This window comes from Neltuma alba, unplaced genomic scaffold (genome assembly GCF_004799145.2).
Source record: "Neltuma alba isolate B1F8T4 unplaced genomic scaffold, ASM479914v2 tig00011499_pilon, whole genome shotgun sequence".
In the NCBI taxonomy this organism is placed as follows: Eukaryota; Viridiplantae; Streptophyta; class Magnoliopsida; order Fabales; family Fabaceae; genus Neltuma; species Neltuma alba.
Window position 1 is genome coordinate 139,722 of NW_021636167.1, and position 27,225 is coordinate 166,946.

General features: G+C 34.8%; 3 protein-coding genes and 1 long non-coding RNA gene across 4 annotated transcripts; 3 read left to right on the forward strand and 1 right to left on the reverse strand.

Annotated features, from left to right (window-relative positions):
* The first annotated feature begins 6,298 nt into the window (after positions 1–6,298).
* On the forward strand, positions 6,299–12,819 carry LOC114714332 (3-oxoacyl-[acyl-carrier-protein] synthase I, chloroplastic). Its single transcript, XM_028899054.1, has 7 exons — positions 6,299–6,882; positions 7,764–8,195; positions 8,596–8,769; positions 10,939–11,052; positions 11,167–11,268; positions 11,945–12,011; positions 12,307–12,819. The coding sequence occupies exons 1-7, from the start codon at positions 6,442–6,444 to the stop codon at positions 12,372–12,374; spliced, it is 1,398 nt and encodes a 465-aa protein (XP_028754887.1). The 5' UTR covers positions 6,299–6,441; the 3' UTR covers positions 12,375–12,819.
* Positions 12,820–13,074: 255 nt separating this feature from the next.
* Positions 13,075–14,379, reverse strand: LOC114714334 (uncharacterized). The gene is made up of 2 exons (XR_003737435.1): positions 13,911–14,379; positions 13,075–13,563 (listed from the first exon to the last, which is right to left on the reverse strand). It is a non-coding gene; the product is annotated as an uncharacterized LOC114714334 (long non-coding RNA).
* A 263-nt stretch (positions 14,380–14,642) lies between these two features.
* Positions 14,643–20,340, forward strand: LOC114714331 (DNA replication licensing factor MCM3). The gene is made up of 17 exons (XM_028899053.1): positions 14,643–14,757; positions 14,861–14,970; positions 15,385–15,593; positions 16,074–16,204; positions 16,286–16,524; positions 16,599–16,835; positions 17,017–17,171; positions 17,250–17,458; positions 17,552–17,717; positions 17,795–17,997; positions 18,175–18,234; positions 18,322–18,411; positions 18,677–18,858; positions 19,082–19,153; positions 19,248–19,389; positions 19,475–19,577; positions 19,934–20,340. Exons 1-16 carry the CDS (start codon positions 14,692–14,694, stop codon positions 19,532–19,534), a joined length of 2,331 nt encoding a protein of 776 aa, XP_028754886.1. The 5' UTR covers positions 14,643–14,691; the 3' UTR covers positions 19,535–19,577; positions 19,934–20,340.
* Positions 20,341–22,070: 1,730 nt separating this feature from the next.
* On the forward strand, positions 22,071–25,549 carry LOC114714333 (serine/threonine-protein kinase Aurora-3-like). Its single transcript, XM_028899055.1, has 6 exons — positions 22,071–22,389; positions 22,818–23,060; positions 23,544–23,639; positions 24,370–24,584; positions 24,976–25,048; positions 25,141–25,549. Exons 1-6 carry the CDS (start codon positions 22,264–22,266, stop codon positions 25,240–25,242), a joined length of 855 nt encoding a protein of 284 aa, XP_028754888.1. The 5' UTR covers positions 22,071–22,263; the 3' UTR covers positions 25,243–25,549.
* The last annotated feature ends 1,676 nt before the right edge of the window (positions 25,550–27,225 follow it).

A 27,225-nucleotide genomic window follows, 5' to 3' on the forward strand; every position in this document is an offset into this window, starting at 1 on the left:
TTAAAACATAACATAGGCTTTTAAATTGGTTTGAAGGGTTATATATAAACTTAGAGGCATATATTTTTAAACCTATTTAAAGGCCTTTAAATAGACTTTAGACCTTGTCAGGTTCTTTGAAGGCTCAGGCTCATGCTTAAAAAAAGCCTATATGTAGGGTCAAGCCCAGGCTTAGGCTCTAGATATTTATTATAAGCCCAGACCTACTTAGCTAAAGCCTAACTCAACCTAACCTATTTCCATCCCTAATTGCAATACAATTTGTCAATTTAATTATATATATGGTTTTATTTTCAAAAACATAGGAACTAAATTATAAAGTGCTTAAAACTATTAGAATTTAATATGTAATGAATAAAATTTCAAAAAATGAGTTAAAACTAAGTTAAAACTATAAGAACTGATTTGTAGTGGGTCAAATGGTAGGAACTAATTTACAATTAAGTCAAAACTATAGGGATTAAAAATTAATTTTCTCTTAAAATTAATAGCTTTTGAAAATATAAGAGGGGAGGAAAATAACTAGTCTCCGTACTAACTTGCATATATATATTGAGAAATATGTTGAAAATTCATTGCACATGGATAGGCTTAAAGAAAAAAATCATGTAGAGAGAAACTTGTTCCAAGACTAGTCCAGCAATGCAATAGAGTAGCCTGACAACTCAAAACCCAATTGGTTTATGATACTCCTCCGTCCTTAATATAGGACCTAATTATTGAGTTGGTTTTGTCCTAAATAAAGAACCATTCTCATATTTATCATTTTTTCTAAATTCCCCTATAGATACTCTCCCTCACATAGTCAAATAGAAGAGAGAGGAAATGGATTAAGAAAGATGATTATGGTATTTTAGGAAAACATGTCATATTTCTTATAATTAACTAACTTACCTAACTTCCTTAATCTAATCAAATTAATTAAATGGTCTATATTAAGGACGGAGGAGTACAAACTAATTGACGTTTTTTCTTGAACTTGAAGCAATCACTAAGAGTTTGTTTGGTTGGAGTGGAGGAGAGGGAGGGAAAATGAGCTCCTCCCCTCACTTGGTTAAAATTTTGGAGTGAAGGGGAGCTAAAATGTCCCCTTCCCTCCCCTCCCTCCCCCCATTTTAGCTCCCCTCCAAATTGGGGGTTTTTGGAGGGAAGCCAAATTTTTGGACCATTATACCCTTATAGAATTTTTAATATTCCACTTCTACCCATAAATATATTATTATAATATTTATTTAAATAAAAATATATTATCCTAAAAAAAAAATACATTATTATAATTAAAAATATATTATAAAAATATTAAAAATAAAAAGTTATTTAATAAAAATTATAATATTATAAAATTAATTGTTTTTTTATAAATATATTTTAAAGCTGGAAAAAAGATAGCCTAAAGAGAAAAAATTTCATTTTTCTTAGAGCATATAAAATTTGTTATTTTGATTATTTTAAATATATTATTATATTAATTAGAATAAAAAATTACTGTACCAATTTTTTAATACACATATTAACATGATAAGACTGAATTTTTATTAAATTATATAATTTAAATTAAGATGTAAATTAATTTATATAATATATCAATAAAAAACATAAACTAATATGTAAGGGTAAAATGGTAAATTGATTATTACTATCCCTCCCCTCCCCTCCTTGAACCAAATAAGGGATCATTAAATATCCTCCATTCCCTTCCTTTTTAATCAAACCAAACAAGGTGAAGATAAACCTCCCTCCCCTTCCTTACCCCTCCCTCTCCTCCCTCAAACCAAACAGGTCCTAAATATGCTTGATTGAAACAAAAAGTCCTTTTAAGAAGATATAAATATGACAAGTTAATGGTTAATAACAAGTTGCCTAAGTAACAGCGCTATCAAGTTATTTTCATCAGATTATCGGGTACGTCCTGAATCATTTTGTGGTGTCAGAACATATGATCAGATTCAGAGCATTTACCGTACAACTGACTTCGTATGTCCCAATGATAGCTCGTTTTCTAGCGACCAAGATACTTTTCCACTGATCATAACCATTTCTTCATAAATGAACACCCCCTTCAAAATCCCACCATCCTCTATTTCCCTCCATATTCCACTACTTAATGAAAACATCTCAACTCGATTATCCCCAATTTTATAAAGTATCACTAATTGTAATCATTTACAATTGGGCTAAACCCAAATCCAAGCATAGTCGAAAAAGGAGTTCTTACCGGCACAAACTCTGCATGATCTAGTTGCAAGATTAGTAGTGAGAATTGGATCTAGAGGAAGGGATTAATTTCTCATAATGTGTGAATCAGAGTTCGAATCCCCACTAAGAGAGTTGCTCACATTTAGTATCTAACAGTGCCTCGAATAGAAGGATGCTTACGCTTTAGGGGGAAAAAAAAAAGTTGCAAGATTGAACAATGCGAATGAAGGACCAAAACCCATAATCTGGCTAAATTGAGCACATATCAACCCATCATAAGAACCCAACATCGAACCCCTGTTAACAGCCTCCGTCTGAGAGGGTCTATGAACTGTAATAAATTACAGCTCCCAATTAAGTATGCTGAGCTCCAAGGGAAACTCTTCTAACAGAAAGAGAGAAGTATTTTGACTTTGAAGATGTTCTGCTACAAATAATCTAGTTCGGATGATATCTATTCAACATCTACACATACATTGAAATCGGATAAAGGACTTCACAGAAAGTATTATGAGAATGCATATGATCAATGCTTCACAGAGAAATGGAATCTCCTCGTTCATTGCCATCTGAGTCATGTTTGCAGGAAACAAGAAGCCTTTAGCGGCCAAAAAATTGCTAAGAACGTGGGATATGGAAGAAGGTGGTGTTGTCTGCAATGGGGGTTCTGCACAAAGAGCGTACGAATGACAAAAGGTTCCCGCGATATGAACAGCAAGGTTCTATTCCCTATTCTAAGTAAGTTATTTACCATGTCGTAAGCCCTTGTTTAATGGTTTCAATATGCAAGGACAGATGGATTTAACAGTAAATTTAGAAGAACCAGTGAAAAAATACTCATTCGGTTCTTAATATAAGACATATTTAATTAATTTGATTAGATTAAGAAAATTAGATAAGTTGATTAATTATAACAAATATGACATGGTTTTTCTAAAACACTATAATCATTTTTCTTAATATCCTCTCTCCCTCTTCTATTTGATTATAGTTGAGAAAACATCCATAAGGGTAATTTAGAAAAAATTAATAAATATGATAAATAAATCTTATATTTAGGATTAAAATCAACTTAACAATGAGGTCTTATATTAAAAACCGGAAGAGTAGAAAATAAAAACGTAAGGAACTACAATGGAGTATGCACTATGAGGATTGGGTATTAATTTTCCATGCAAAAAAAACTGTAATTTGTACAAAGAATTTTTGTTCTTTAGGGGTACTTGATATTATTAGAAATGCATTGATGTAAGACAGTCAGGTGGCGAGCAAAACTTTGCCGTCAAACTTGAATGCTCCCTTCAGTTAATTATTTAATTTAGAAGCTAAAATCATAAACTATTTATTGGGCTGTCCCCTCCTCAACTTTCAAAGAGGCATTCTTTCATTCCCCACTCTATTAATGCTGACCTAAAATGCATTCATAGTTTGGTTAATAATAATGAGTCATATTATAATGTGTGATATAACGAACCACGTTTAGTTTTTTTGTTTTCCATGAAACCACGTTTGGGAGATATTTAAATGGAAACTAAATCATGATTTTAAAAGTACTTTTACAGTATATAAGGTAGATATAAGGAGGAGTTTGTCTCGTTTTGTAAAAAAGTGCTTCTGGATGCTTCCAAACACTTTTTTAGTCTTTGGTGTCACAATTGATTCTTTTCTGTATTCTTTAATTTTTAATTTTAATCTTTTTTTTTGTTGCCATTTTCAACAAGTACACAGGTAAGTCTCGGAGTTGGTATCCTTAATGCCCTTGCTTTATATATTCTCTCATATCCAAAATACAGGGTGGCTTTTTCAAAAAATCCTTCATTTATAATATGCATCACTTAGTTAGTAATTACTCTGCTGGTTCTAAATATAAGATTCATTTTATAATATAACTTATATTATAAAATAAGTATTATATTTAATATCGGAACAGTAGCTTTTTTCAATTTCGTGTCAAGTGAGGATATATGTGAGATCACTTTTTTTTTTTTTTGTGATACGAGAAAGAAACACGTGAGATCAATTTGAATACGAATAAAATTGAAAAAAAATTAATTTAAGATAGATTTAATGAATTAATTACTATTCTTTAATTTTGATGAGGTATTTGAAAGTAACTTATATTATTTAATAAAATGGAGTTCAGCCAAAATATTTTGATCATAAATACCGTAACTGATTATTTCGGCCGCAACCAACCCATGTCGGATTGGTCTTAATCTATGACGGGTGGGAACCTGGGACCTTATTTAGAGCGTTAATGGTAAAAATAAAATATCATACGAGTATATTAGTCCTCTTTTTGGGTTGCTCACCATTGGTCTCTTTATCTGGCCGAAAAAAGAAGGCTGTTTTGTTGTATCTTGGTGAACAACAAAGGAGGGAAAATTAAAAGCTTTTGCAATGGGTTTCAGTTTCAAAGTCAATAGTATTAGTTATTTGGTTGGAAAAATAGGAGTTTACAAGTTATATTTATTAATAATTTATGATTTTATAATTCCCTGAATCATACTTCCTCTTATCCTTAATATATGATTTACTCAATTAATTTAGATATATAATGTTAGATTAAATATTAACTTATAAATTAGGTAAATAAATTTAGAAAAAAATGATAAATATAAGAGATAAAGTAGATTGATATGTTATATTTAGAACCACATTCAATTTTTAATTATCTCATATATTAGGAACTGAAGAAAGTAGTACTCTATAATTTTTCAAATTTTACCATAATTTTTTATTTAGAAATCAAGATAAATTTAAATCATCATTCTAAAATTAAAAAAATGTGTAGTTATATTTTTAAAATTATAAATAATTCAATAATGTTCGTTATTATTCATATAAAAATTATTCCTTTGTAAAATTCTAATAATTATTAATCTGAGTTATGCACTTACACATGACAACCGTGTGCAATTTTTCTCTGCTTGGAAATATTAGCATCGTTTACCGGTGGAATGCACATGAATTTTCATACTTGTTTTAATGAAATTACTCTTCTTCACGGACAAAACCACAGTTCGAATTTTTTAAAATAAACTATTAATTTTGCTTGATTTAAAACAAATAAATGATCATTCAAAGAAGCACATAATATCTCTTCATTTTAGAAAAAAAATGACTTCAATAGATTATAGTGAAAATTGGCCCACATAATAATAAATAAATAGAAGCATGTGATTTTAATTTCACGTACTGTTTTTATACCAAACAATTCAGATTCTTAAAAAAGTGTGAAATTTTTCTTATTGGGTGGCAAATGAATTTTCTTTTTGCCAGCGAGGATGACAAACTTTTTTTAAGTCATACAAATGCACATAATTCAATTACTCTTTCATTTCTTAATATAGGAACTAATTATTAAGTTAATTTTTGTCCCACATATAAGAAATATTTCTCATATTTATCAATTTTTTCTAAATTATCCCTATAGATACTCTCTCAACTATAATCAAATAAGTGAGGGAAGGAGATATTAGGAAAGATGATTATAGTGTTTTAGGAAAAATATATCATATTTTTTTATAATTAACTAACTTACCTAAATTTCTTAATCTAATTAAATTAGTTAAATATATTTTATATTAAAGATTAGAAGAGTATTTTGTCTTACTCTTCTAAATAAAAAAAAAGTGCGTTTTTCATAATGAATATAAAAAACATCCGAATTCGTTGGCAAAAGTTAAAAAAAAATGTTACTCCTTTTGTCGTTAATATAAGATCTAATTATTGAGTTGATTTTGATCCTAAATATAAGACCCATTTATCATATTTATTAATTTTCTCTAAATTAACCCTATGATACTCTTTTAATCATAATCAAGTAGAAAAGGAAGAAGAGATATTAAAAAAGATGTTTATGATATTTTAGAAAAAACGTGTTATATTTTTTATAATTAACTAACTTATTTAATTTTTTAATCTAATCAAACTAATTAAATGAGTTTTATATTAAAAAGAAGGGAAATACTTCGCTGACAACCTCCCCTAGTTTGGGTAATAGCCTCCCCTAGATTGGTTTGGTTTCTCCGTTTGCCTCGTAATTGTCACTAGCGAGCTAGCTCACTGTGAGTAGACGGGGACTTATCGGCGGATCAGTCACATATAAAACGTTGCTGGAATCAACTTGGAGATGCTTGGCTTGCTTTTTTCCGGAGAAACCGAAGTGCGTCTCTCTTCCTCTTCATAGTTATCAACGCCAAGCTAATCCTCTCCCTCCGTCGTTGCTGCGGCCGCAACACCATGCAAGCGCTTCAATCCCCAACTCTTCGAGTTTCTCCTTTAGACCCTCTTCGTAAATCGTCCAATGGCACGGCCAGAAGAGCCAACAAGGTGTCCTACATCTCGGCCACTGTATCCCCCAGTGTTTCCGCCCCAAAGAGGGAGAAGGACCCGAAGAAGCGGATTGTGATAACCGGAATGGGCCTTACCTCTGTATTTGGTAACGACGTCGATACTTACTATGAAAAGCTTCTTGCGGGTGAGAGTGGGATTGGCCCAATCGACAGATTCGATGCTTCCAAGTTTCCCACAAGGTTCGCCGGGCAGATCCGAGGCTTCAACTCCGAAGGGTACATTGATGGCAAGAATGATAGGCGTCTTGATGATTGCCTTCGGTACTGCATTGTTGCTGGCAAGAAGGCTCTCGAAAATGCCGACCTTGGGGGTGATAGGCTTTCAAAGGTATTTTTTAACTTTCTGCAATATAGCTGCATGGATTAAAATTCTGTTTTAATGCACTTGTTGGTTCAGTTGAAATTCTCATGCTCAGTGAACTTAAAATTAGCAATTCCTTACTGAGTCGTCGATCTGAAGCTTTTTATATGTTTGTTTGTTTTTACAAACCTTTAGCAACTGTCGTGCAAGGTGTATGATTCTGGATTCGTACTTTTGTTATCTTTTGACATAATCAGCTTAGAACAGTTGCTAGCAAGAACTTTGAATTAGGTCCGTGGCAGTTATCTGCTGCATTAGTATTTAATCAATAGAAATAGGGGGACAAGAGAAAGAAAAGAAAAGGCTTCTCTAACGTTTAGAATGAACTCAAGAACTTACAGTTTATCACAATGGTTAAGTGGGTGCAGGGGTGAATTTCCCCAAAAAAAAAAAAGAACTAGCCTTTATATCTTGTAAATTACTGTTAAAGCCTTTTATCTGTCGCTTTGTTTGTTGATTTGCACCTCCCTCACTCAGAGCTATCAAATCTCTGTTTGAAGCATGTCCGATTTGGAGAACGTTTTAGATTCCATGCACACAGTGTGCCGGGCTTTATTAGTGTAATTCATCTTTTTTGTTTTCTTATTTCATATCTTGCGAATGGCAGAAATCGTTTCTTTTTCTTCCTCCCAAAATATTTAACCATATTATCACATTGAGAGGCAACCCTATTGAATCTTTAGTTATTACACGCATTTATTCTAACTCTCTGTAGAATGGCTACAACACCAACTTGTATCGGGCATTAATGCCGTGCCTTGACTTTTTTACCCCTACCTTTTTTTGGTTTAAGCTGAGTAATGTATTCATGAAGAAGTTAAATTGTTGAGTTCTGATTCTTTGTGCAGATTGACAAGGAACGGGCTGGTGTGCTTGTTGGATCAGGAATGGGTGGTCTTACAGTCTTTTCTGACGGTGTTCAGAATCTTATAGAGAAAGGACACCGTAAAATAACACCCTTTTTTATACCTTATGCAATTACTAATATGGGTTCGGCCTTGCTTGCAATTGATCTTGGATTCATGGGTCCAAATTATTCTATTTCAACTGCATGTGCTACCTCCAACTATTGCTTTTATGCTGCTGCTAACCACATACGAAGGGGAGAGGCTGATCTGATGATAGCAGGTGGGACCGAAGCTGCTATCATTCCCATTGGGTTGGGGGGTTTTGTTGCATGCAGGGCTCTATCCCAGAGAAATGATGACCCGAAAACTGCTTCAAGGCCCTGGGACAAAGAACGAGATGGCTTTGTAATGGGTGAAGGTGCTGGAATATTGGTAAGCTAGCTTTTATTCTTATGCAGAATTCTAATTATGTGCAGAGCATCAAATTTATGTATCGGTGTTTATTGTTTGCTTTGATTGATCATATAGAAAATTGATTTAGACCATTGAGTATTGTGACCTTCTGGTATAGTAAGGCTGAACTATGAGGAAATCTGTATTTGATATGGATAGGCAACGAAGTCATGCTTTCCTGGTAAAGTGAAACTTATCATCTGTCAAGGTTAGTGTTAATGGCCAATTCTATTGGCTTGTATGCTTCCTAAGCAAAATAACTCTAGCCTTCATGGGACTAAGTGCATGCGGTAACCTTGTGAAAAATGGTCTTCTAGTGTGGTTATGCTGCTCTACTAGCTAATGTCTGAGTCTTCATGGGTAAAATTTGTTTTGACAGGTAATGGAGAGTCTGGAACATGCAATGAAGCGTGGTGCACCAATTATTGCTGAATATTTGGGAGGTGCTGTTAACTGTGATGCTTATCATATGACTGATCCTAGAGCCGATGGACTTGGTGTATCTTCATGTATCCAGAGTAGCCTGGAAGATGCTGGTGTTTCACCTGAGGAGGTATTATCCCTTTTTTCCTTATACCTCTTTTTAATTTTATTTTTACTTTTTTCGATGGTAAGAAAGAGATGCTGAATAATGATCACTTAAACACTGGTTTGTCTTTCTTTGCGTAAAGGCTATTTGCTTAAATTCTTTTTATCACATTGTTTTGCTCTCTCCATTGGCTCTTTAGTTAACTTGCTTTGCATTTCTACCACTCTTCATGCTTATTGGATGCATTTTATTGGTTTTTAATAATATGACCATGAATGCTATCATGGTACGATATAAATGACACTAGATTTTTTTTTTTTTAGAAAGATGTTGCTGTGTAATATAATATAGAGTAGGCCTCCAAGATTTGCTAACAAGGAGGTTCCAAATTACTGCACTGGAGAGTCAGGCGCCTGTTATACTGATCCAATTGAATAAATCAGAATTTTTTATGCATGTTATATGTGTGGTTTAGGTGTGCTGTGCTGGATGTTGAATGGTAAAGCAAATGATGCCAAGAACTCATAACTGTTATGCTAACATTGAAAACAGAAGGGGGGGGGGGGGCTAGTAATACTAGAACATGTTTTACTAGTAACAAGAAGTAAGCGGACCTTGGGTGGGACGTACGATGAATTAATGCACATAAAAATGACATGACATATCCGTAGTTTCTACTCAAGTCAGGTCCATGTGCGTTCTTCTGATATAGGCAAAGTTACATGATTAAAATTCACATTGGAAGGTATGCTCGGTGCCTACTTTTTAGATATGTCGTTCACCAAAATGCGTGCACAGTTCAATATGTTTTACTTTGATTATTGACTCGTACCCTGCTGCTTAGTCTTTAGCTCTTTAGCATACTGCAACTCACTTCAATGCATCCCAGGGTTAAAAATTTTAACCCTCTCTTGGTTCTTTGGTCTCCCTAGAGATTAGGTTTAGCTGTCTAGAATGTGTTGGTCCATTGCATTTTCAGAATAGATTTCCCGGACAAGCCTTGTTCCTTTGGGTGAAGATTTGCTGAGTCAGACATTAATTTTATTTGGCATTGAAAGTATGAGATTATGTTAACTTCTCTTTCTTCTATTCTTGTTGTTTCCTTTATTTGTGAGTTTTGTGGGATTGCTGTGATCATTGACAATGATTTTCAATATATAAAGTAAAACAACTTGGTTAGGGATTTTTTAATGTCTACTTGGTTGCCTGACATGTAAGTGCTAATGTCCAACAAGCATTGACCCTTGAACCCTTTGACTCGGAAACTGGGGAAATTTTGTTAATGTTCTATTATTTGGAAACTATTGTTAATAACCTTTGATTATTCGAAGTGCGGTAATTGTAAAGCCTAGTTTTTACCCACCTTTCTGAAGTAAAACCTTTGGGTTCACCACTTAATAAACCAATTTGTGTCAGGACAAAGGTTTTTTCTACCCCAAAGGTGTAAAAATCGTTTGAATCTTGTCATGATGGCTGTATGACCATTTTTTTTAATGTCAGATGTGTGAGTGTGCATGCACTTGAGAAATGGGTGCTGTTCTTTTGTGCTCACCCTCAAGCTTGAAACTATTTGAACAATAGACATATGGAGAAAAGTTGAAGCCAAATAAATTTAGACATGATCTCAATCTGATCTGATTTTGTAAGATGCTTGGTGTATCTCAATCTGACCTTGTTGAATGGCTTCAGGTTTTTTTTTTTTTTCCCAATCCCAATGCATGTTTCTTTTCTTGAGTGCCTGATGTTAATTAGTCAGTCTGACGTTGCAGACATAAAAGTAAATTTGTCTTTGATTTAATGGTCTGTTTGCCTAGAAAGAAAGAACCTCTTAAAAAACAGAGTACTTAAAACCGAAGTCACAATCAGGTTTATTCAGTCAAGTTTAGGAAACTATGCTAACTGATATGAGCCATTACTTGAGGATGCGTGTGCCTGACTAGTCAATTTTAGAAAGTCTATCATACCATATGAAGGCTTTTCTTTACTTCTGTTCAGACTATATAATAAATTAGAATTCACTTATAGGAACTGCTATTAATGTCTAAGTTCAGACTGAGAGTTCCTGAGATTAATCCTACTATCTGATATATATACAATACACGCCTGTTTATACTTTTATTTTTCATTTTTTAATACTGTAAATTAGCCAACTAAAAGCATGCTATTTGATTTCTCTTTTTTTCCCCCCTCCAGGTCAACTACATAAATGCTCATGCAACTTCTACTCTTGCTGGTGACCTGGCAGAGATTAATGCTATCAAAAAGGTTTTCAAGAACACATCAGAGATCAAAATTAATGCCACCAAGGTATTATCCCACTCTTTAGATCTTGCTGGTGAAAATTTGTCTTTCAGATTATTGCTGGTTATATTTGACTAATTTCCTGCCCATATACTGATGACTATATTCTTTTTGTATCAGTCAATGATAGGGCACTGCCTTGGTGCAGCTGGGGGTTTGGAAGCCATTGCCACAGTGAAAGCTATAACAACTGGATGGCTACATCCTTCGATCAATCAATTTGTATGTTTTAACTTAGATGCTTTTTTCAATGGTTATGATTGTGTGTTGTTAGGGCCAACAGATAGAGCATGTGTTCTCATAATGACATATCATTATCTTGCCAGTCTCAGAATTTTCCTTTTTTCTTTTATTCATGGTAGTGGGAACTTTTATCTAGGAAGTGAATGCATTAGCGAAGTTTTTGTTCCTGAGGAGTTCATTAGACAATTTGGTATCTGGAAATTACTAGTCTACATAAATTTTCATTCTCACGAGAACTCATTGCAATTATATGGTGCTAATTTACATGAAATCTGTCAAACTGTAATGAGCAACTGTTTTTTTTTTTGGGGGGGGGGGTGTTTCACGCATTTTATTTGATCCAGTAATATGTGAATATGAAGTTTGTGTTGTTCCTATGGCTATCATAATACCAAGGTGTCAAATGGCTTGTGCATGGGCGTTGCTTTTCTTTTTCTGGGTAATTGGCGAGGACAGGATGGACTGTGTGGAAATTATTTCAATTTCAAAATCTTATGGTCACTCTTGCAGATAGTAATCAAAATATGAGATCTTTTCATTTAATCTCGTGTGTGTGTGAAAGCTACAAAATTATGCTGTTTTATACTTTTATTTCCTCAGTCAAATGGTTTGTGTTAGTGAAGCAGTTATAATATGGGTTTGTTCTTGAGTGCAGAACCCTGAGCCTTCAGTTGATTTTGATACAGTTGCAAATGTAAAGCAGCAACATGAAATTAATGTTGGTAAGCTTCCAAATCTTTTACTACCCTGATATTTTCTTGTATACTGAACTGATAATTTAGTCTAAGTTTGAGCCGCTTTGGCTTAGGTCCTTGAAAATTAGTTATGCAAGTTAATTCCTAAAAATCATAAATTCGTTATTCATTCGTTCTTCTGTTATTTCTGGAGACTAAATCATCATTTGTTGAATTTTTAGGACTGAAAACTAAAGAGGACTAAATTGTTAATTTTCTACTTCCTTTTTCCAAGGATCAAGGTCTGTATTTGTAAATCTAATGGCGATTTATTTTATTTCAGGTATTTCAAATTCATTTGGATTTGGTGGCCACAATTCTGTCGTGGCCTTCTCTGCTTTCAAGCCATGAGTTGTTCAGCTTGTCCACACTTGCATATAAATTGATTGAGATTTTGTTCTTTGTTCATTTGTGAGGCTGCTTCTCTGAATATTTAGACCGTCATTATCAAAAAGGAAAACCCATAGTTCTGCTGTGTTAGTGAGGACCATTTTGGTGTAATAACTTATGAATAAAACGCTTGGCCTAATTGATGTCATTTTCAGTTGGTTCTGAATTTATGTAGAAGATTGAAAGAGTCGTAGGATCTTCCTTTTGGCGTGCCCTCACATTTTAAATTGAGGATGTTATGAAGCTTGAACTTGATTGAGGAAGCACTTATACGGGGAAAAACAGAGTTGTGTTTGTGCAATACGCTTTTGTTGCTTTTAGATACCATATGACACTTCAAATTGCACTGAAAATTCTTTGTTTTTCCGGGGGCCGAGAGGATTCATATTTTACTGTGTTCCTGTTATCATTAGTGTTGCGTGTCTATCATTACGTACTTGTGATCAATCAATTTATATTGTTCCTGGGTGCAAAATCTATCAATTTTTTTACGGGATACTTCAGATCATCATGAAAAACTCAATTAATTCATATTTATCGCTGCTTGATTCAAACGGAGGATACATCCCTCAAAACAGATAATTTCACTATCTGTGATGATTGTGTACAAAATCTGTACGCATGTGTAACATATACATGTGGATATATAAATAAAAGATTGTGCAGAATAATTCGACCTGATTCGTCACAATAAATTGTCGATATAAACACCCAAATAAAAAAATAAAAAACTATCAGAAGAAGGTAAATCAGCACCCAGCAACCCCCAGCCTACATGTTACAGGTCTAATATGATCCAGGTTCCGCCAACCTAGCCAACATTCTTCTTCGTCCAAGAAATGGATACTTTCCTCCCAGTTGCATTATTATATCTGTCCATTGCCATCACGTAGGCATCCTCAAACACACTATCAATCAGCCCAGGGATAGACACCCGGAAATGAAACAATCAGATGATCTGTTTTCAGCGCTGCTGGCTTTCATTCTCTCTGCAAACACTTGGCCCTCGCAAGCTCAACAAGTGCTTCTTCTCCCATTGCGTCTTTTGGTGAGTCCCACAATCTTTCTTTCTGTCGCTCAAGAGATGATACACACGTTCAAGTATTTGCGGGCCATCAGCATCATCCCCATCAATATCCATATTCTTGGGCTATTGTATGTAAGCAATAAAAAAAAAACAAATTATGCTCGGCTCTTAATCAATCAAAAGAGCTTGGTAACGTGGTTAGAAAGAAGAGATTTCATCAGACTAATGTCGCAACAAGAAATGATTCAATCCAAGAAGATTCAGGGAAAAGAAACACAACCAGAGAACTATCACCGCCAAGCAATCAGAACAGAAGAAAATGTGCTAATCACAACAATCTGGTAAAAACCAAAGGGCCCGTAGCCTAGTGGACGCTCTTGTAGGTGGGAGTTCACGGATCCCACTTATAACTTCAGGCCCTACCGCCCTTTTAATTTAAAAAAGAATAAACTAGTAAAAATTGTTATTACCATCATTAACTATGGTTATCCTTGAAAATTGTTCATCAGTGCGTCAGCAAAACACGTACCCAATTCCGAGACGAAGATGAGACGTTATTCTGATTCCAAATTATCATTGATAATGTTTAGATAGATAAAACAGAGAAAACGAAAGGCATGAAGTAAGATAAATGTAGCAGGGGATTTGCAATCACAATCTTAAACAGCAAGAAGAGACGTTAATCCCAAAACAATATATAATCATCGGAAGAGAATTAAATAAACTGTGCACCTGTTCACTGAATTCAAAGCTGAAAGTGAAACCAAACGACTGCGACGCTTGACATTCCTGCATACTTTTTATGCATCAAATTGTGAGGCGAGAAAATTACTAGAAGAGTTGCCCAGAAGAAGTGAGCGACATCAAAGCCTGCGCGTGAAAGAGAAAAGTTGGCCGAGGGTTTTGTGGCTTCTCCGCCGTCTAGGTATACATACTGTGTCGCCGTCGTCTTGCGCCAGAATGGGGGTTCCATTTGGCCCGTAGGCTGTAGGTACCGGCGAGGGTAAATCGGTAAAAGAAATGCAAAGTGGTTTTTTCAAAAATGAAAATTTACGGTATTGCCATTCTCGGATTTAAAAATTAAAAAAAATATTTCAATAAAAAAAAACGGAGCGAGACTTTTTTCCCGCCACAACGCGGGGAAAGGGCCCCCGTTTTCCCGCCAAAAGAAAGCTCCGATAGGAAAAAAGGGGCCATCTTCCATCTCACTTTCATTCTCGTTCGGAGTTGGAGTCAAGCAGAAGGCGAGAAATGGATGTTAGCGAAGAAGTTAGGGCAGCTCACAGACGAGAATTCGCCGATTTCCTGGATCAGGATGTGCGTATATTGCTTTTTTTTTTTTTTTTTTTAATAATAACTGTGTGTTTCCGTGTTTCTGCAATTTTCGCTGCTAAGAAGGGGTTATTTTTCACGAGGCCAGGTTGGGAAAGGGATATACATGGACGAGATCAAAGCAATGATCAACCACAAGCGTCGTCGCCTTATCGTCAATATCTCCGATCTTCATAGCTTTCGTGATTTGGGTAATAGGTCAGTTACTCGTTTAGTTCCCTAGAAAGTGATAGAAATTGGATAGGGTATATGTAATTAAACTGAATTTTCGCTCAAAGCTCCTGGTTATTTTTTTGGGGACAATTAACTTGTTTATGCTTTATCGGAAATATGGAGTTCTACTGAGATCGAGTCTTATTATTGTTATTCCATTTTCATTATGTGACTTAATGCTTAACTTCTTTCTCATCTTGCTTGACCTGGTAATTTCATGGAGTACAGGTGGGTCGGGGATGAAAGACCAATATGAATAGGGATTTGATACGTCTAAATGGATAGTGTCTATTAGGCTTCTTATTTTGGGCATTATTAACACACACACACACACACACGAACTGCGTGAGTATATGCTCTTCAAGTCTAACTAATATATTAGTCCTTCCCTTGATTCAGGATTCTCAGAAACCCTAGTGAGTACATACAATCATTCTGTGATGCAGTGACGGATGCTGCTCGTGCTATTGACCCCAAGTATTTGAAGGAAGGAGAACAAGTGCTTGTAGGATTTGAAGGCCCCTTTGTTTCCCGTCGTGTCACCCCAAGGGAGCTTTTATCTGAGTTCATAGGTTCTATGGTCTGCGTTGAGGGCATTGTCACTAAATGTACGCCTTTTTTCCCCCTACTCTTCAATCAATGACCGGAACTTTGCATTTTGTGACAACCATGGTCAAGCAATTTAAACTCCAGTTAAGATCCAAGAAAATCTTTATTTTTCCCTTATGGCTGAGTGGTGATTTGTCAACATGTTATTTTTTGGGGTCGATTGCTGTTTCTTTTTAGTTGCCATGCTATATAGGCCCATTTCGTTCTAGGATTTAAACCTTTGACCTTGCACCTATCATGACGTGAAAGACGTTTGAACTTTTTTAACTTTTTTATTTTCTTTCAGAAAATTAGTTTGACTCATTTGGCTCTTATTCGGTCTAATACAAGTTCTTCTGAAGAATAATAAATTTCGACCTGTTGCTTGAGTCACAAATTATTTCATTGTGCTGAGTGAGGAGGATGCAAACATGATATTCTGGTGGATTATTATTTAAATGGTAAATATGCTCTAGTCTAAGTTATTGGCTTATTTATAGGTTCGCTTGTAAGGCCGAAGGTTGTTAAAAGTGTTCACTTCTGCCCCACTACGAAAAAATTCACGACTCGTGAATATCGTGACATTACTTCCAATATGGGTTTGCCCACCGGCTCTGTTTATCCCACAAGAGTAATCTCAAGCTGCCTTTGGCCTCTAGCATTATATTTAATCATTATAAGATGAACTTTCCTGATTGCGGTTTTATCATAGGATGAATCTGGCAACTTACTGGTGACTGAGTATGGACTGTGCAAATATAAGGATCATCAAACCTTATCCATGCAAGAAGTTCCTGAGAATTCTGCACCCGGTCAGCTTCCAAGAACAGTAGATGTGATAGTAGAGGATGACCTCGTTGACTCTTGCAAACCTGGGGACCGTGTGGCTATTGTGGGGATATACAAGGCCCTTCCAGGGAAAACTAAAGGCAGTGTGAATGGAGTATTCAGGTAGCTCCTGTTTGTTCTTTTACGGTATTGTTAGCTTCACATTCTCAAAATTTTGACTGATTGATATCATACAGGACTGTGCTCATAGCCAACAATGTCTCTCTTCTTAACAAAGAGGCTAATGCACCAATCTACAGTGCTGAAGATCTGAAAAATATAAAGAAGATTGCCGAAAGAGATGATGCATTTGACCTACTGGGCAATTCACTTGCACCTTCTATTTATGGGCATTCCTGGATAAAGAAAGCAGTGATTTTATTGATGCTTGGTGGAGTTGAAAAGAACTTAAAGAATGGTACCCATTTGCGAGGGTTAGTTGTTTCTCTTCACATTGTTTTTGTCTTCGGTTTTGCTCCTTGATGGCATTACTGAGTGCTTAAGTTCAGTGCATTGTTATCTATATTTGTTTGTCCACATGGACTTTCTCTCTTGCAAAATTGATTTTATATGGAATTAATCATATTGCCATCTTCGCTCTCTCTCTCCTTTCAGTGACATTAACATGATGATGGTTGGCGACCCGTCTGTTGCCAAGTCTCAACTCTTAAGGGCAATTATGAATATTGCTCCCTTGGCTATATCTACTACAGGTCGGGGTTCTTCTGGGGTTGGTTTAACAGCAGCAGTTACGTCTGATCAAGAAACAGGTGAAGCATTCTTCATGGGATATGTAGCATTTTACCATTGCATGTCAATTAAGGAAAATAACAATTGCTTGTCATCAGGGGAAAGAAGGCTGGAAGCTGGAGCGATGGTTCTTGCTGATCGAGGTGTTGTCTGCATTGATGAGTTTGACAAGATGAATGATCAAGATCGGGTTGCTATACATGAAGTTATGGAACAGCAAACCGTAACTATCGCCAAAGCTGGTATCCATGCGTCTCTTAACGCTCGATGCAGTGTGGTGGCTGCTGCAAATCCCATATATGGAACTGTAAGTGGCACTCATGTAATTTGATGCGCAATTTTATGGGAAAAAATTTGCTCATTCAAGCTGAAGCTTTGGTCTTTTACTGACTTCCTGCAGTATGACCGATCATTGACACCAACAAAAAATATTGGACTCCCAGACTCCTTGCTTTCCCGATTTGATCTTCTGTTTATCGTCTTGGATCAAATGGATCCTGATATTGATCGTCATATCTCAGAGCACGTCTTGCGTATGCATCGATACCGTTCTGCCATTGATGGAGGTAGACGAATGGTTTTCAAATGTTACAGATATATTTCCTGGGAAAAAAATTTCATTTGAGCTAATTTACTGATGCAGGTGAGGCAGCATTTGATGGTGTCTCAAGATATGGAAGAGAAGATGACGCTGACGCTGACTCAGCTGTCTTTGTCAAATATAACCGGATGTTACATGGGAAAAAAACAGACAGAAGCCGCAAGCGTGATGTGCTCACAATCAAGTTTCTTAAAAAGTATATTCATTATGCTAAGCATAGGATTCAACCTGAACTTACAGATGAGGTGAGGTGCACGTGCTGTTTTCTCAATTAATCTGGTTACTTATGAAATTTTAGTCCGCTATATCTGTTGCCATCCGCAGCCGAAGGGTTCTTCTGGCCTCTGATTTTTTTTTGTTAACAGTAGATCTTTTTCTTCTCTTCAATCCATACCATCTAACACTAGCGGTTTTGTTCACAGGCATCTGACCACATTGCGACAGCTTATGCTGAGCTCAGAAACGCTGGTTCAAATGCCATGGTTAGCACTAAAAGTTGCCATTTAGCTGAAGGCTAACTGTACAACTTGTTTTTAATTTATAGTTGATGTGATACTGGCTTTGTGCAGACTGGTGGAACCCTTCCTATCACTGCTAGAACTTTGGAAACCATAATACGTCTCTCAACGGCTCATGCCAAACTGAAGTTGAGCAGACAGGTACTGAATTCGGGGAACATTATTCGTTTTCCGAATTATTTACAAGACCATGAAATGCATGCCAATTCTCTATCCCATCTCCAGATATGCTGTCTCATTGGGGTAAAATTTGGAAGAAAATGAGAACATGCCCACGGGCCATGTCATTTCGATCTCCTGGGCTTTATTCTATGATCCTTGGCCTCCCTGCTGACGACTTTTTCCTCTTTCTGTTATGTGTTCACGAAATTACTCTTCAAGATTGAGTTTCCACCTCTATTTGCAGGTTTCAAAGTCTGATGTTGAAGCTGCTTTGAAGGTTCTTAACTTTGCAATATATCACAAAGAACTAACAGAAATGGAGGAGCGCGAGCAAGAGAGGGATAGAGAAACGGAGAGGAAACGCAGGGCTGAGCAGCATCCTGGTGAAAATGATGAGCCTAGTCGAGGTCCTAAAAATAGAAGAAAGTAAGTGGTTGTGAAACTGTCTGGGAAAGCTAGGTGTACTAAATGAACTTTGAAAGTATCTTTTAATATTGATTATTATATTTGTTTGTTTATGAGAGGCCATTTTTCTCTACTTTCGATATCTGAATCTAATTCAGCATCCTTCTAGCATTATAGTGAACTATTCTACTTTCGCTTGCTTTTATTTGGTCATAAATTGACTCGAACCTTTTCTTCTTTAAAGCTCCACTGCTGAATCTATGGAAGTTGATCAGACTTCGGCAGCCCAATCTGGTACCGGTCTCACACCTGAAAGGTGACTCACAGAGCACTTGACTCCTCCGTGGTAGTTTTATTTATGCGACATCAGTTCTACCTTCTAATGTTTAATATTTTCCGTCAAAATGCAGAATCGAAGCATTCAATTCTTTATTTGGTCAGCATATGCGTGCCAATCGCTTGGATCTCATATCCATTTCAGATATAGAGAATGTTATCAACCAAGGGGCAGAATCCAGTTACAGCAGAGAAGATATATTATTCCTATTAGAGGTACCATCCTTGAATGAATTTGTGGTGCCATATTTTCATCCTGGACTCTGATAAAACCAAATCTGTTGTCTTTCTGAAATTTCAGAAGTTGCAAGATGACAATAGAGTAATGATAGCTGATGGAGTGGTGCATATGATATCATAGGAGGACACATGGATGCAGATATTTGGGATATTAGAGGTTGAAGGTACGGAGTTCGCAATTTTATAACCAATTTATCTTTCCGTGAAATGCAGTGGATAAAATTTCATAGAATTGCAGACATGAAAATCTTAATCCAGAATCCTGGTATGAATTTCAATTCAGCTGGATTCTCTAGTGGGGTTTAACTAAGTCGACGTCTCCCTTATCATTCTGGGTTTGATTCTTCCGTGGAGTATTCTAAGCGAAAGAATTTGATTTCAGAGACGGCCTTAGAACACTTATGACCTGACATTAAAAGAATGATTGAAAAATCATGTTTATTTTTGCTTGTGATGCGCCCAAGTCTTGCAGTCTTCAAGTTAATTTTCTATTTAATGAACAATGGAGAATGATTTTCAGGAAGCAGAATCTCACTCTCCAGAGTTGACGCATCTAGTTCTGGGAGATCATTGGGCAAACTTGACATGACAGTTCTCTTGTCAAAGGAACTTTAATTTCTCCCCTTCAAGTTTTATTATTGTCTATACTGTAATGCCAACCATATCATGTATTTCAGTGACAGCAGATATTGACATCAGCATTTTCTGACTCTTCAGATTATTGAGAATTTTGTTCATTAGATAGAATGAACTTCTATGAGCTCATCCAATGTTTGCCTTCTGAAGTCTCAAGAATGTGTTGTGCTCTCGGTCAGTGGATTCCCAATTCATTTATGTCTAAACAGTGAATATTTCACTTTTCAACATTTCAATTTTCAAGGAACTGTAAAACGTCCCGCAAATATATTCGAGTCTGTATTTTGCTCACCAAGTTCACAAGACAGATCAATCCTTGCAGATTTCTCAACTTCAAAGGCAGAATGCTGAGAAAAGTATGCCGCATGCAGAAATCCCTCTTTTTTTTCTTTTTTTTTTTAAATCCCTCAATTCGAATTTTGGATTCTTCTTCTATTTTTGCAAGGCAGATAGACCTTTCGTCATCGAAGTATAACTAGACCCAATCAAAGTCACTTTTTTTTTTTTTGATGAATATCAACTTCACTTTTGATGCGGCCAATTAAACTTTTCTCAAACTACCTTTTTAATAGGGGAAATGTTCTGGTTAAGAAAAAAAAAGGGGAAATGTTAAAATTTAGAAAGCATTAATATAATTTTTTATTTAAATTATAGGTTTTGATTTTTCAAAAGGCAAAATAGTTTATATTTTTATTTTTTATTAAATCATAAGGATTAATGTTTTAAGTGAAAAAGAAATTTGAGAAATCAAAACTTATAGTTTAAATTTGAAAGAATCAAAACTAAAATAGCAATAAATTTAAGGGACTAAAAATTGTATTAACTCATTTAGAAAAGAAATCCATAAATCTTCTATTTACTTTCATATATAATAAAATATTTTTGTATATAAATAATAATTAGTTCAGAATTATTTCAAAAATATGACAGTTTTTCTTGAAGAGTAAAATGTATATGATTTTGTGAAATTTGTATCAATAAAAAAGATAAATTTTGTCAATCCTTAATATAACATTTGTTCAATTGAAAAGTCTCGCAACAAATGCTTAAACAATTACATTCACATATATTCTTTTCCATATTTATTATCGAAGTTTTGGACAAAAGCTTACAAGCATACAGACACTTGGTATTTGTTATCCACCTTCATTACCGACACAGAGACCCTTCCACATGCTATCATCTGATAAAAAACCTTCATAAAACATCTAAATAATTGCATGTATGCTTTTCCCCCCTTTCAGTAATTATCACAACGCAAAATATAAACTCTCTTTGAATAAGAATTAGAAAATGGGAACCACAGATATTTAAAAGCAGGTTTTGATGAACCCAACAGCCAACATTGAACAGGTGTTGGACAAGTTTGGATTAGTGCTAAAAAAAGTAACTTGTTTTCAATTTAACTGTTAGAAAAGTTAGATTAGATGAAATCACTAATAAACACATTTCACGTAAATCAAGACAAAATTAATCTTATATACTTATCTTGTATTCTATAAATTAGAATTGAAAAATTGATTATAAGCCATTTCAAAATGCATTAGATCAGATAATATGATTTATGTTTAGATTGACTTTTATAAATAAACTGTTTTATAAAGGTGAAATTGTTTGGATTATTATTAAAAAAGTAAGATTAGTTATAAAATGACCAAAAATAATATAAATTTTATTAAATATTATATATTGTGTCTCTCTTTTCTGCTATATTCTAGTTACATTTTTTCATATATTTTCTCTTATCTTTATCTCATTATTATAAGAACATATTTAAAATCAAAAGTATATTATAAACTATTTATCAATTTTCATTATTTTTAATTAATTTTATTATTTTAATTAATTTTTATTATCTGCAAATTAGTTATTGAAATTTATATAAAATAATAAAGAATAGTAAATTCCTTAAAATTATTTTCAAAATCAGAATTGTTCTTAGTACTGATTATTTTATGGGTAAAGTAAAATTAAAGCATAAGGAGTTCATCGTCTTCCCGCTCTTCGATTTAAATTTGCTTCCTTTCCACTCCGTTTGCCATTTTGATCTTCTTTAGCTTTACTTGATTAGTTGTTCTGCTCCACGAATTGCATCTTCGATTAGTTGTTCTGACTGCCATAGTCGCCATTAGTTGCCACTTGATAAATTCTCTGAAACCGTAATACGTTCATATAGTTTTTCGCATTTCAATCGGAGAATCTCCAAACACTGAGATGGTTTCCCAAAATCAACCCAAAGAAGACAACCCTAAGAAGCAATGGTCCTTGAGAGACTTCGAGATCGGAAAACCCCTAGGAAAAGGGAAATTTGGTAGAGTCTACGTCGCTCGAGAAGTCAAGGTTCTCAATTTAAGAACTCCCTTTCTTTAATTTTGCCTGATTTGTTCGGAACTCATGCGTTCGCTCAAGATTCCCGAAATTGTGATCAAAATATTTGACTCCACATTGTTTTATACTGGTTAATTTTGTAAATATCTGGTTTTCTCTTCACTGTTTCACTGCAACTCTGTCTGGGCTGTAGCTTTCAATGCTGAATGTTCATTTTATGGTGGATCAAAGAAGATAGCCTTTTTACTTTTCTTTTTTTTTTTTTTCCTGATGGGTTCGTGATTTCTTACTATGAATTCCTCAGTGTGTATATTTCTCTTTTTGCTGGTACTGAATCTACATGTGATATTCAAGTATCCCCTTCGTTGAATTGATTTGGAATTACCAACTCGGCTAGATGGCTATTTATGGATTTTTTTTAATCGTGTTATTCCTTTCAGAGCAAATATATTGTGGCACTTAAGGTTATTTTTAAGGAACAAATAGAAAAGTACAGAATTCATCACCAACTGAGGAGAGAGATGGAGATTCAGACCAGTCTTCAGCACCCCAACATTCTCCGTCTCTATGGCTGGTTTCATGATGCCGAACGGGTTTTCTTGATACTTGAGTATGCTCATAACGGTGAGCTTTACAAAGAGCTCAGAAAAAAAGGTCATCTCACCGAGAAGCAAGCAGCCACGGTAAGTTTTTGTCACCTGTTACTTGCTACGCATCGCCCTGCCCACTTCTGTTATTTTGACGACTTGATTCACTATCGAGTCTTATTGATATGGCCTCATTTAGGAGGAAGCCTGACCGTCATATATTTGGAGAGTGTACATTCATCCTTCAAGGCATTACCTTGCATTATTTAGTTTCGAGAAAGCTGAATCAGAGCATAGGAAGCTATGGTTTGTTTTGTGAGTTTATTAATTACGTAACTGAAAGAGAGTGAATCGCATATGCATAGTCTGAAATGTTTACGAGTTTTAAGCAGTGATGTTTATGCTTATAGTAGCTATTAAATGAACAAGGCTGCTCTGGAAAAATTTGAAAATGTGGCAAAAATGAAATAGAAATTCACAAAAAACTTCGTCACTTATTATCTGAACATCTTATAGGAAAGTATCGTTTTGTACTCCCCGTATTGTAAATTGACTTCAACATTTTTGTGATAATTTTAGTATATTTTGAGCCTCACAAAGGCGTTGGCATATTGTCATGAGAAGCATGTCATTCATAGGGATATAAAGCCCGAGAATTTGTTGCTTGACCATGAGGTACGTCAAATATGACTTGTATATTATTACCTTTGTTGTTTCCTCTTTGCAATTTTCTCTGCTAGTAATGTAGTTTTTCCCATCAACTTAAAGCAACTCAGCCAGAGTTGGATTTTTCAATAGAATCCCAAGCATGTAAAGTTCGCAATTTCTTCCGAATGATTTTTGCATCTCTGGCCTCTTCAGGGTTCTGTTGGAAATACATTTTCTTTTCCTGAAATATGACATGCATGACAGTATATACATTTATCTTCTGCCCACTGCTTTTTCTTGCCCAATCCTTTCCATTTCTTCTCTTCAACTTGACAATGATTTCTCTGCTAGTAATGTAGTTTTCCCATCAACTTAAAGCAACTCAGCCAGAGTTGGATTTTTCAATAGAATCCCAAGCATGTAAAGTTCGCAATTCTTCCGAATGATTTTTGCATCTCTGGCCTCTTCAGGGTTTCTGTTGGAAATACATTTTCTTTTCCTGAAATATGACATGCATGACAGTATATACATTTATCTTCTGCCCACTGCTTTTTCTTGCCCAATCCCTTTCCATTTCTTCTCTTCAACTTGACAATGATTGTAACCAATAAAAAGAAAATCAAGGAGCATTTGATCCTCAAAATATTGATTTCTTCTGCAGATATAAGATGAAAACTTTCAGTAACTAGTTGGTTCCTGTTTAAAATATTAGTGCCGTTTCTAGAGTACCCAATGAATGACTATGGTATAATTGCAGGGTCGCCTTAAAATTGCAGATTTTGGTTGGTCTGTACAGTCAAGAAGTAAGAGACATACTATGTGTGGAACATTGGATTATCTAGCACCTGAAATGGTAGAAAACAAAGAACATGATTTTTCTGTTGATAACTGGACTTTGGGTATACTTTGCTATGAATTCTTATATGGTTCTCCCCCATTTGAGGCTGAGAGTCAAGTTGACACTTTCAAGAGGTAATGAATTGCATGTGTGGTGGTAGATGTTATTGTTAGCTACAAATGAATTATTCACCCATTTTTAGGCAAGCATGTTCGACCAAAAAACAAAAGGAAGAAAAATGTTGGACACCAATATTGTCATGGCCGGTTCTGGACACGAACATATTGTGTGCCCTATTTTTATATGTCTTCTTTTTCTGGTGAAAAGCGAGAGTTTTGGTCCAAAACACACGTGGAGATACAATATTGTTAATCTCTACGCACTAATTAGTGAGGAGGTTAACAATAACCATCCATCTATACATGCTCCACCCGGGGCTATTTTACATTATTTGATGCTAGATGTGACCACATTAGTGTCTATGCCTCAAACTATTATAATGAGTACGCATATTACATTATGCAGGATAATGAAGATTGACCTAAATTTCCCTTCTACTCCAACTGTTTCTTCAGAAGCCAAAAATCTGATTAGCCGGGTATTTTCATATTCATATCCAAGCAAAAGCAAGTATTTTCAGTGAAAAAATTTAATTGCCATTTTCTGAATGCAATGTGGAAACTGATGCAGCTCTTGGTGAAAGATTCCACGAGAAGGCTATCACTTCAGAAGATTATGGAGCATCCTTGGATAGTCAAGAATGCTGATCCTATGGGTATCTGCAATAAATAGATACACACATTCAACCACTGGCTTTGAGGGATTGTCGAAGTTAGAATTTCGTATCTGATATAAAATGTGAGCGGAGTGACTATTTGTGGGCATGTCTTTGATGAAATATGAAGGTCAAAAACTGTGCATCTAACTGTTATAGGATGAGTTTTGCAACGGGCTGTAAGGAAACACAATGGTGTTGTCTGAGATTCCTGCACGATGTATTGATTAGGAATTTAAGATACATTAGCTTAAAGTTATAAACTAGGATTCTCTCCCGTATAGTGTTAACTGCCAATTATCACAAATTAAAACCCATTTCTTTCACCTGAGCTTTGCAAATATGGATGTGAATGTAGAAAATTGATTGAAAGGATTTCGTGCGGTTGAATGAAGATATTGCGACACACACTAACAGGTTCACAAGAATTTCGGGCTTATTTGGATTGTAGTTTGCAACGGTAAAAGCTTTTAGGAAAGTGTGAAACTAAGGTTTGTAGCTTATTGCGGCTTAAATGGTTATTTGGATGGGTTAAAAGTCTAACCAATTCCTGACCTTCAATATCAGTTGGACTCAATAGAGGAAAATTTGACTTTTTTCATTTTATACTGCAGTTTCAAATGGTAATCATTAAAAATGAATATTAAAATATACCAACTCAGATTTGTCCTCACATTTTTTCCATCTGTCTCATCTCCTTCTTTAGCATAATGGGTTTTTATTCAAACCAAATAAATTTTAATTTATATTTATGTTTGTCTGTTATATATATTTAATTAATTATCTATAATATGTTTTCAAATTTTTCTCGGTGACAAATATTTTTATTTTATAATCTCACAAATAAATTTTTATTTTATCATAATAATTTTAGGTATTTTGTAAACTATTATCATATTAAAAATATAAATATCAAATATTACTATTCAATAAAGTCCATGCCATTTTCAGTCATTTTAGAACTAAACTCACTTTTCTATTTCATCTAAATCACTTTTAACTTTTTCAATTGACTTTTTATAAGCACTTATCCAAATGTAACTCACATTACGCTAGCTGATTTTTACTCTAATTTCAATTACAAAAGTCAGTTACAACTAGAAGTCAGTTTTATCTAACGTCAATCCAAACACACCCTTGTAATCAAGTTGGAGTATGGATTGGAGAAACATTATGGAGACCCATCCTTGTATCACTTTAGATTGAGTCATTCTTATTCAAAATATTCCATATCTCAGTAAGCCTCAATTTAGTACTTCAAATTTTCAATTAGTTACACATATGCCATTATTATATACACAGTTTTTTTAGTACATGTTCTTTTAAAGGCATTTTCCTACTCTTTTTCTTGTTTAAAAATATAATGCATTTTGATGTTTTCTAGGAGTGATTAATGAAGTTTTTCCAAAAAATGTCCTTGATAAATATTTGAAACTAACGAGATCTTCATATTTATTATTAAGTTACCATATTAAATAAGAGTAGATGTGGAAAGAGTAACTACTTTATAATGTTATCGACAGTATTTTTGGAAGGTGAAAGTTAGTTACAAATGCCTTATAATTTTGAAGGTAAAGGGAGGCAAGATAAAGAAAATGGAGACTGTAATTGGTTAGCAAACATAGATGTAATCAACTAAAACGCAAACTTATTAAGAGTGATATAACATGCCAATGCTTTTACTGCATAATGTCATAGAAACTTTAAGTTGAAAGTCGCATGTTCAAGTTTACTTATAAATCTTTATAATCTTAAATGATTAATGTCAGCCTGTGTAATTAAAAAAAAAAAAAAGGTGATATGGCATGTCCCTGAGCCGTTGATCATGTGGACGACTTGCGTTGGCAATTGCCAATAGTGTATAAAAAGTAAAATCACGAAAGGTTGGAACCACGTGACAATTCTGGTGACTTAACGGTACAAAACAAAAGTAATGGTACAAAGTCAAGTTCTCGAGTACTGCCACTTATGTACATCTGACAGAATGATACGTACTATCC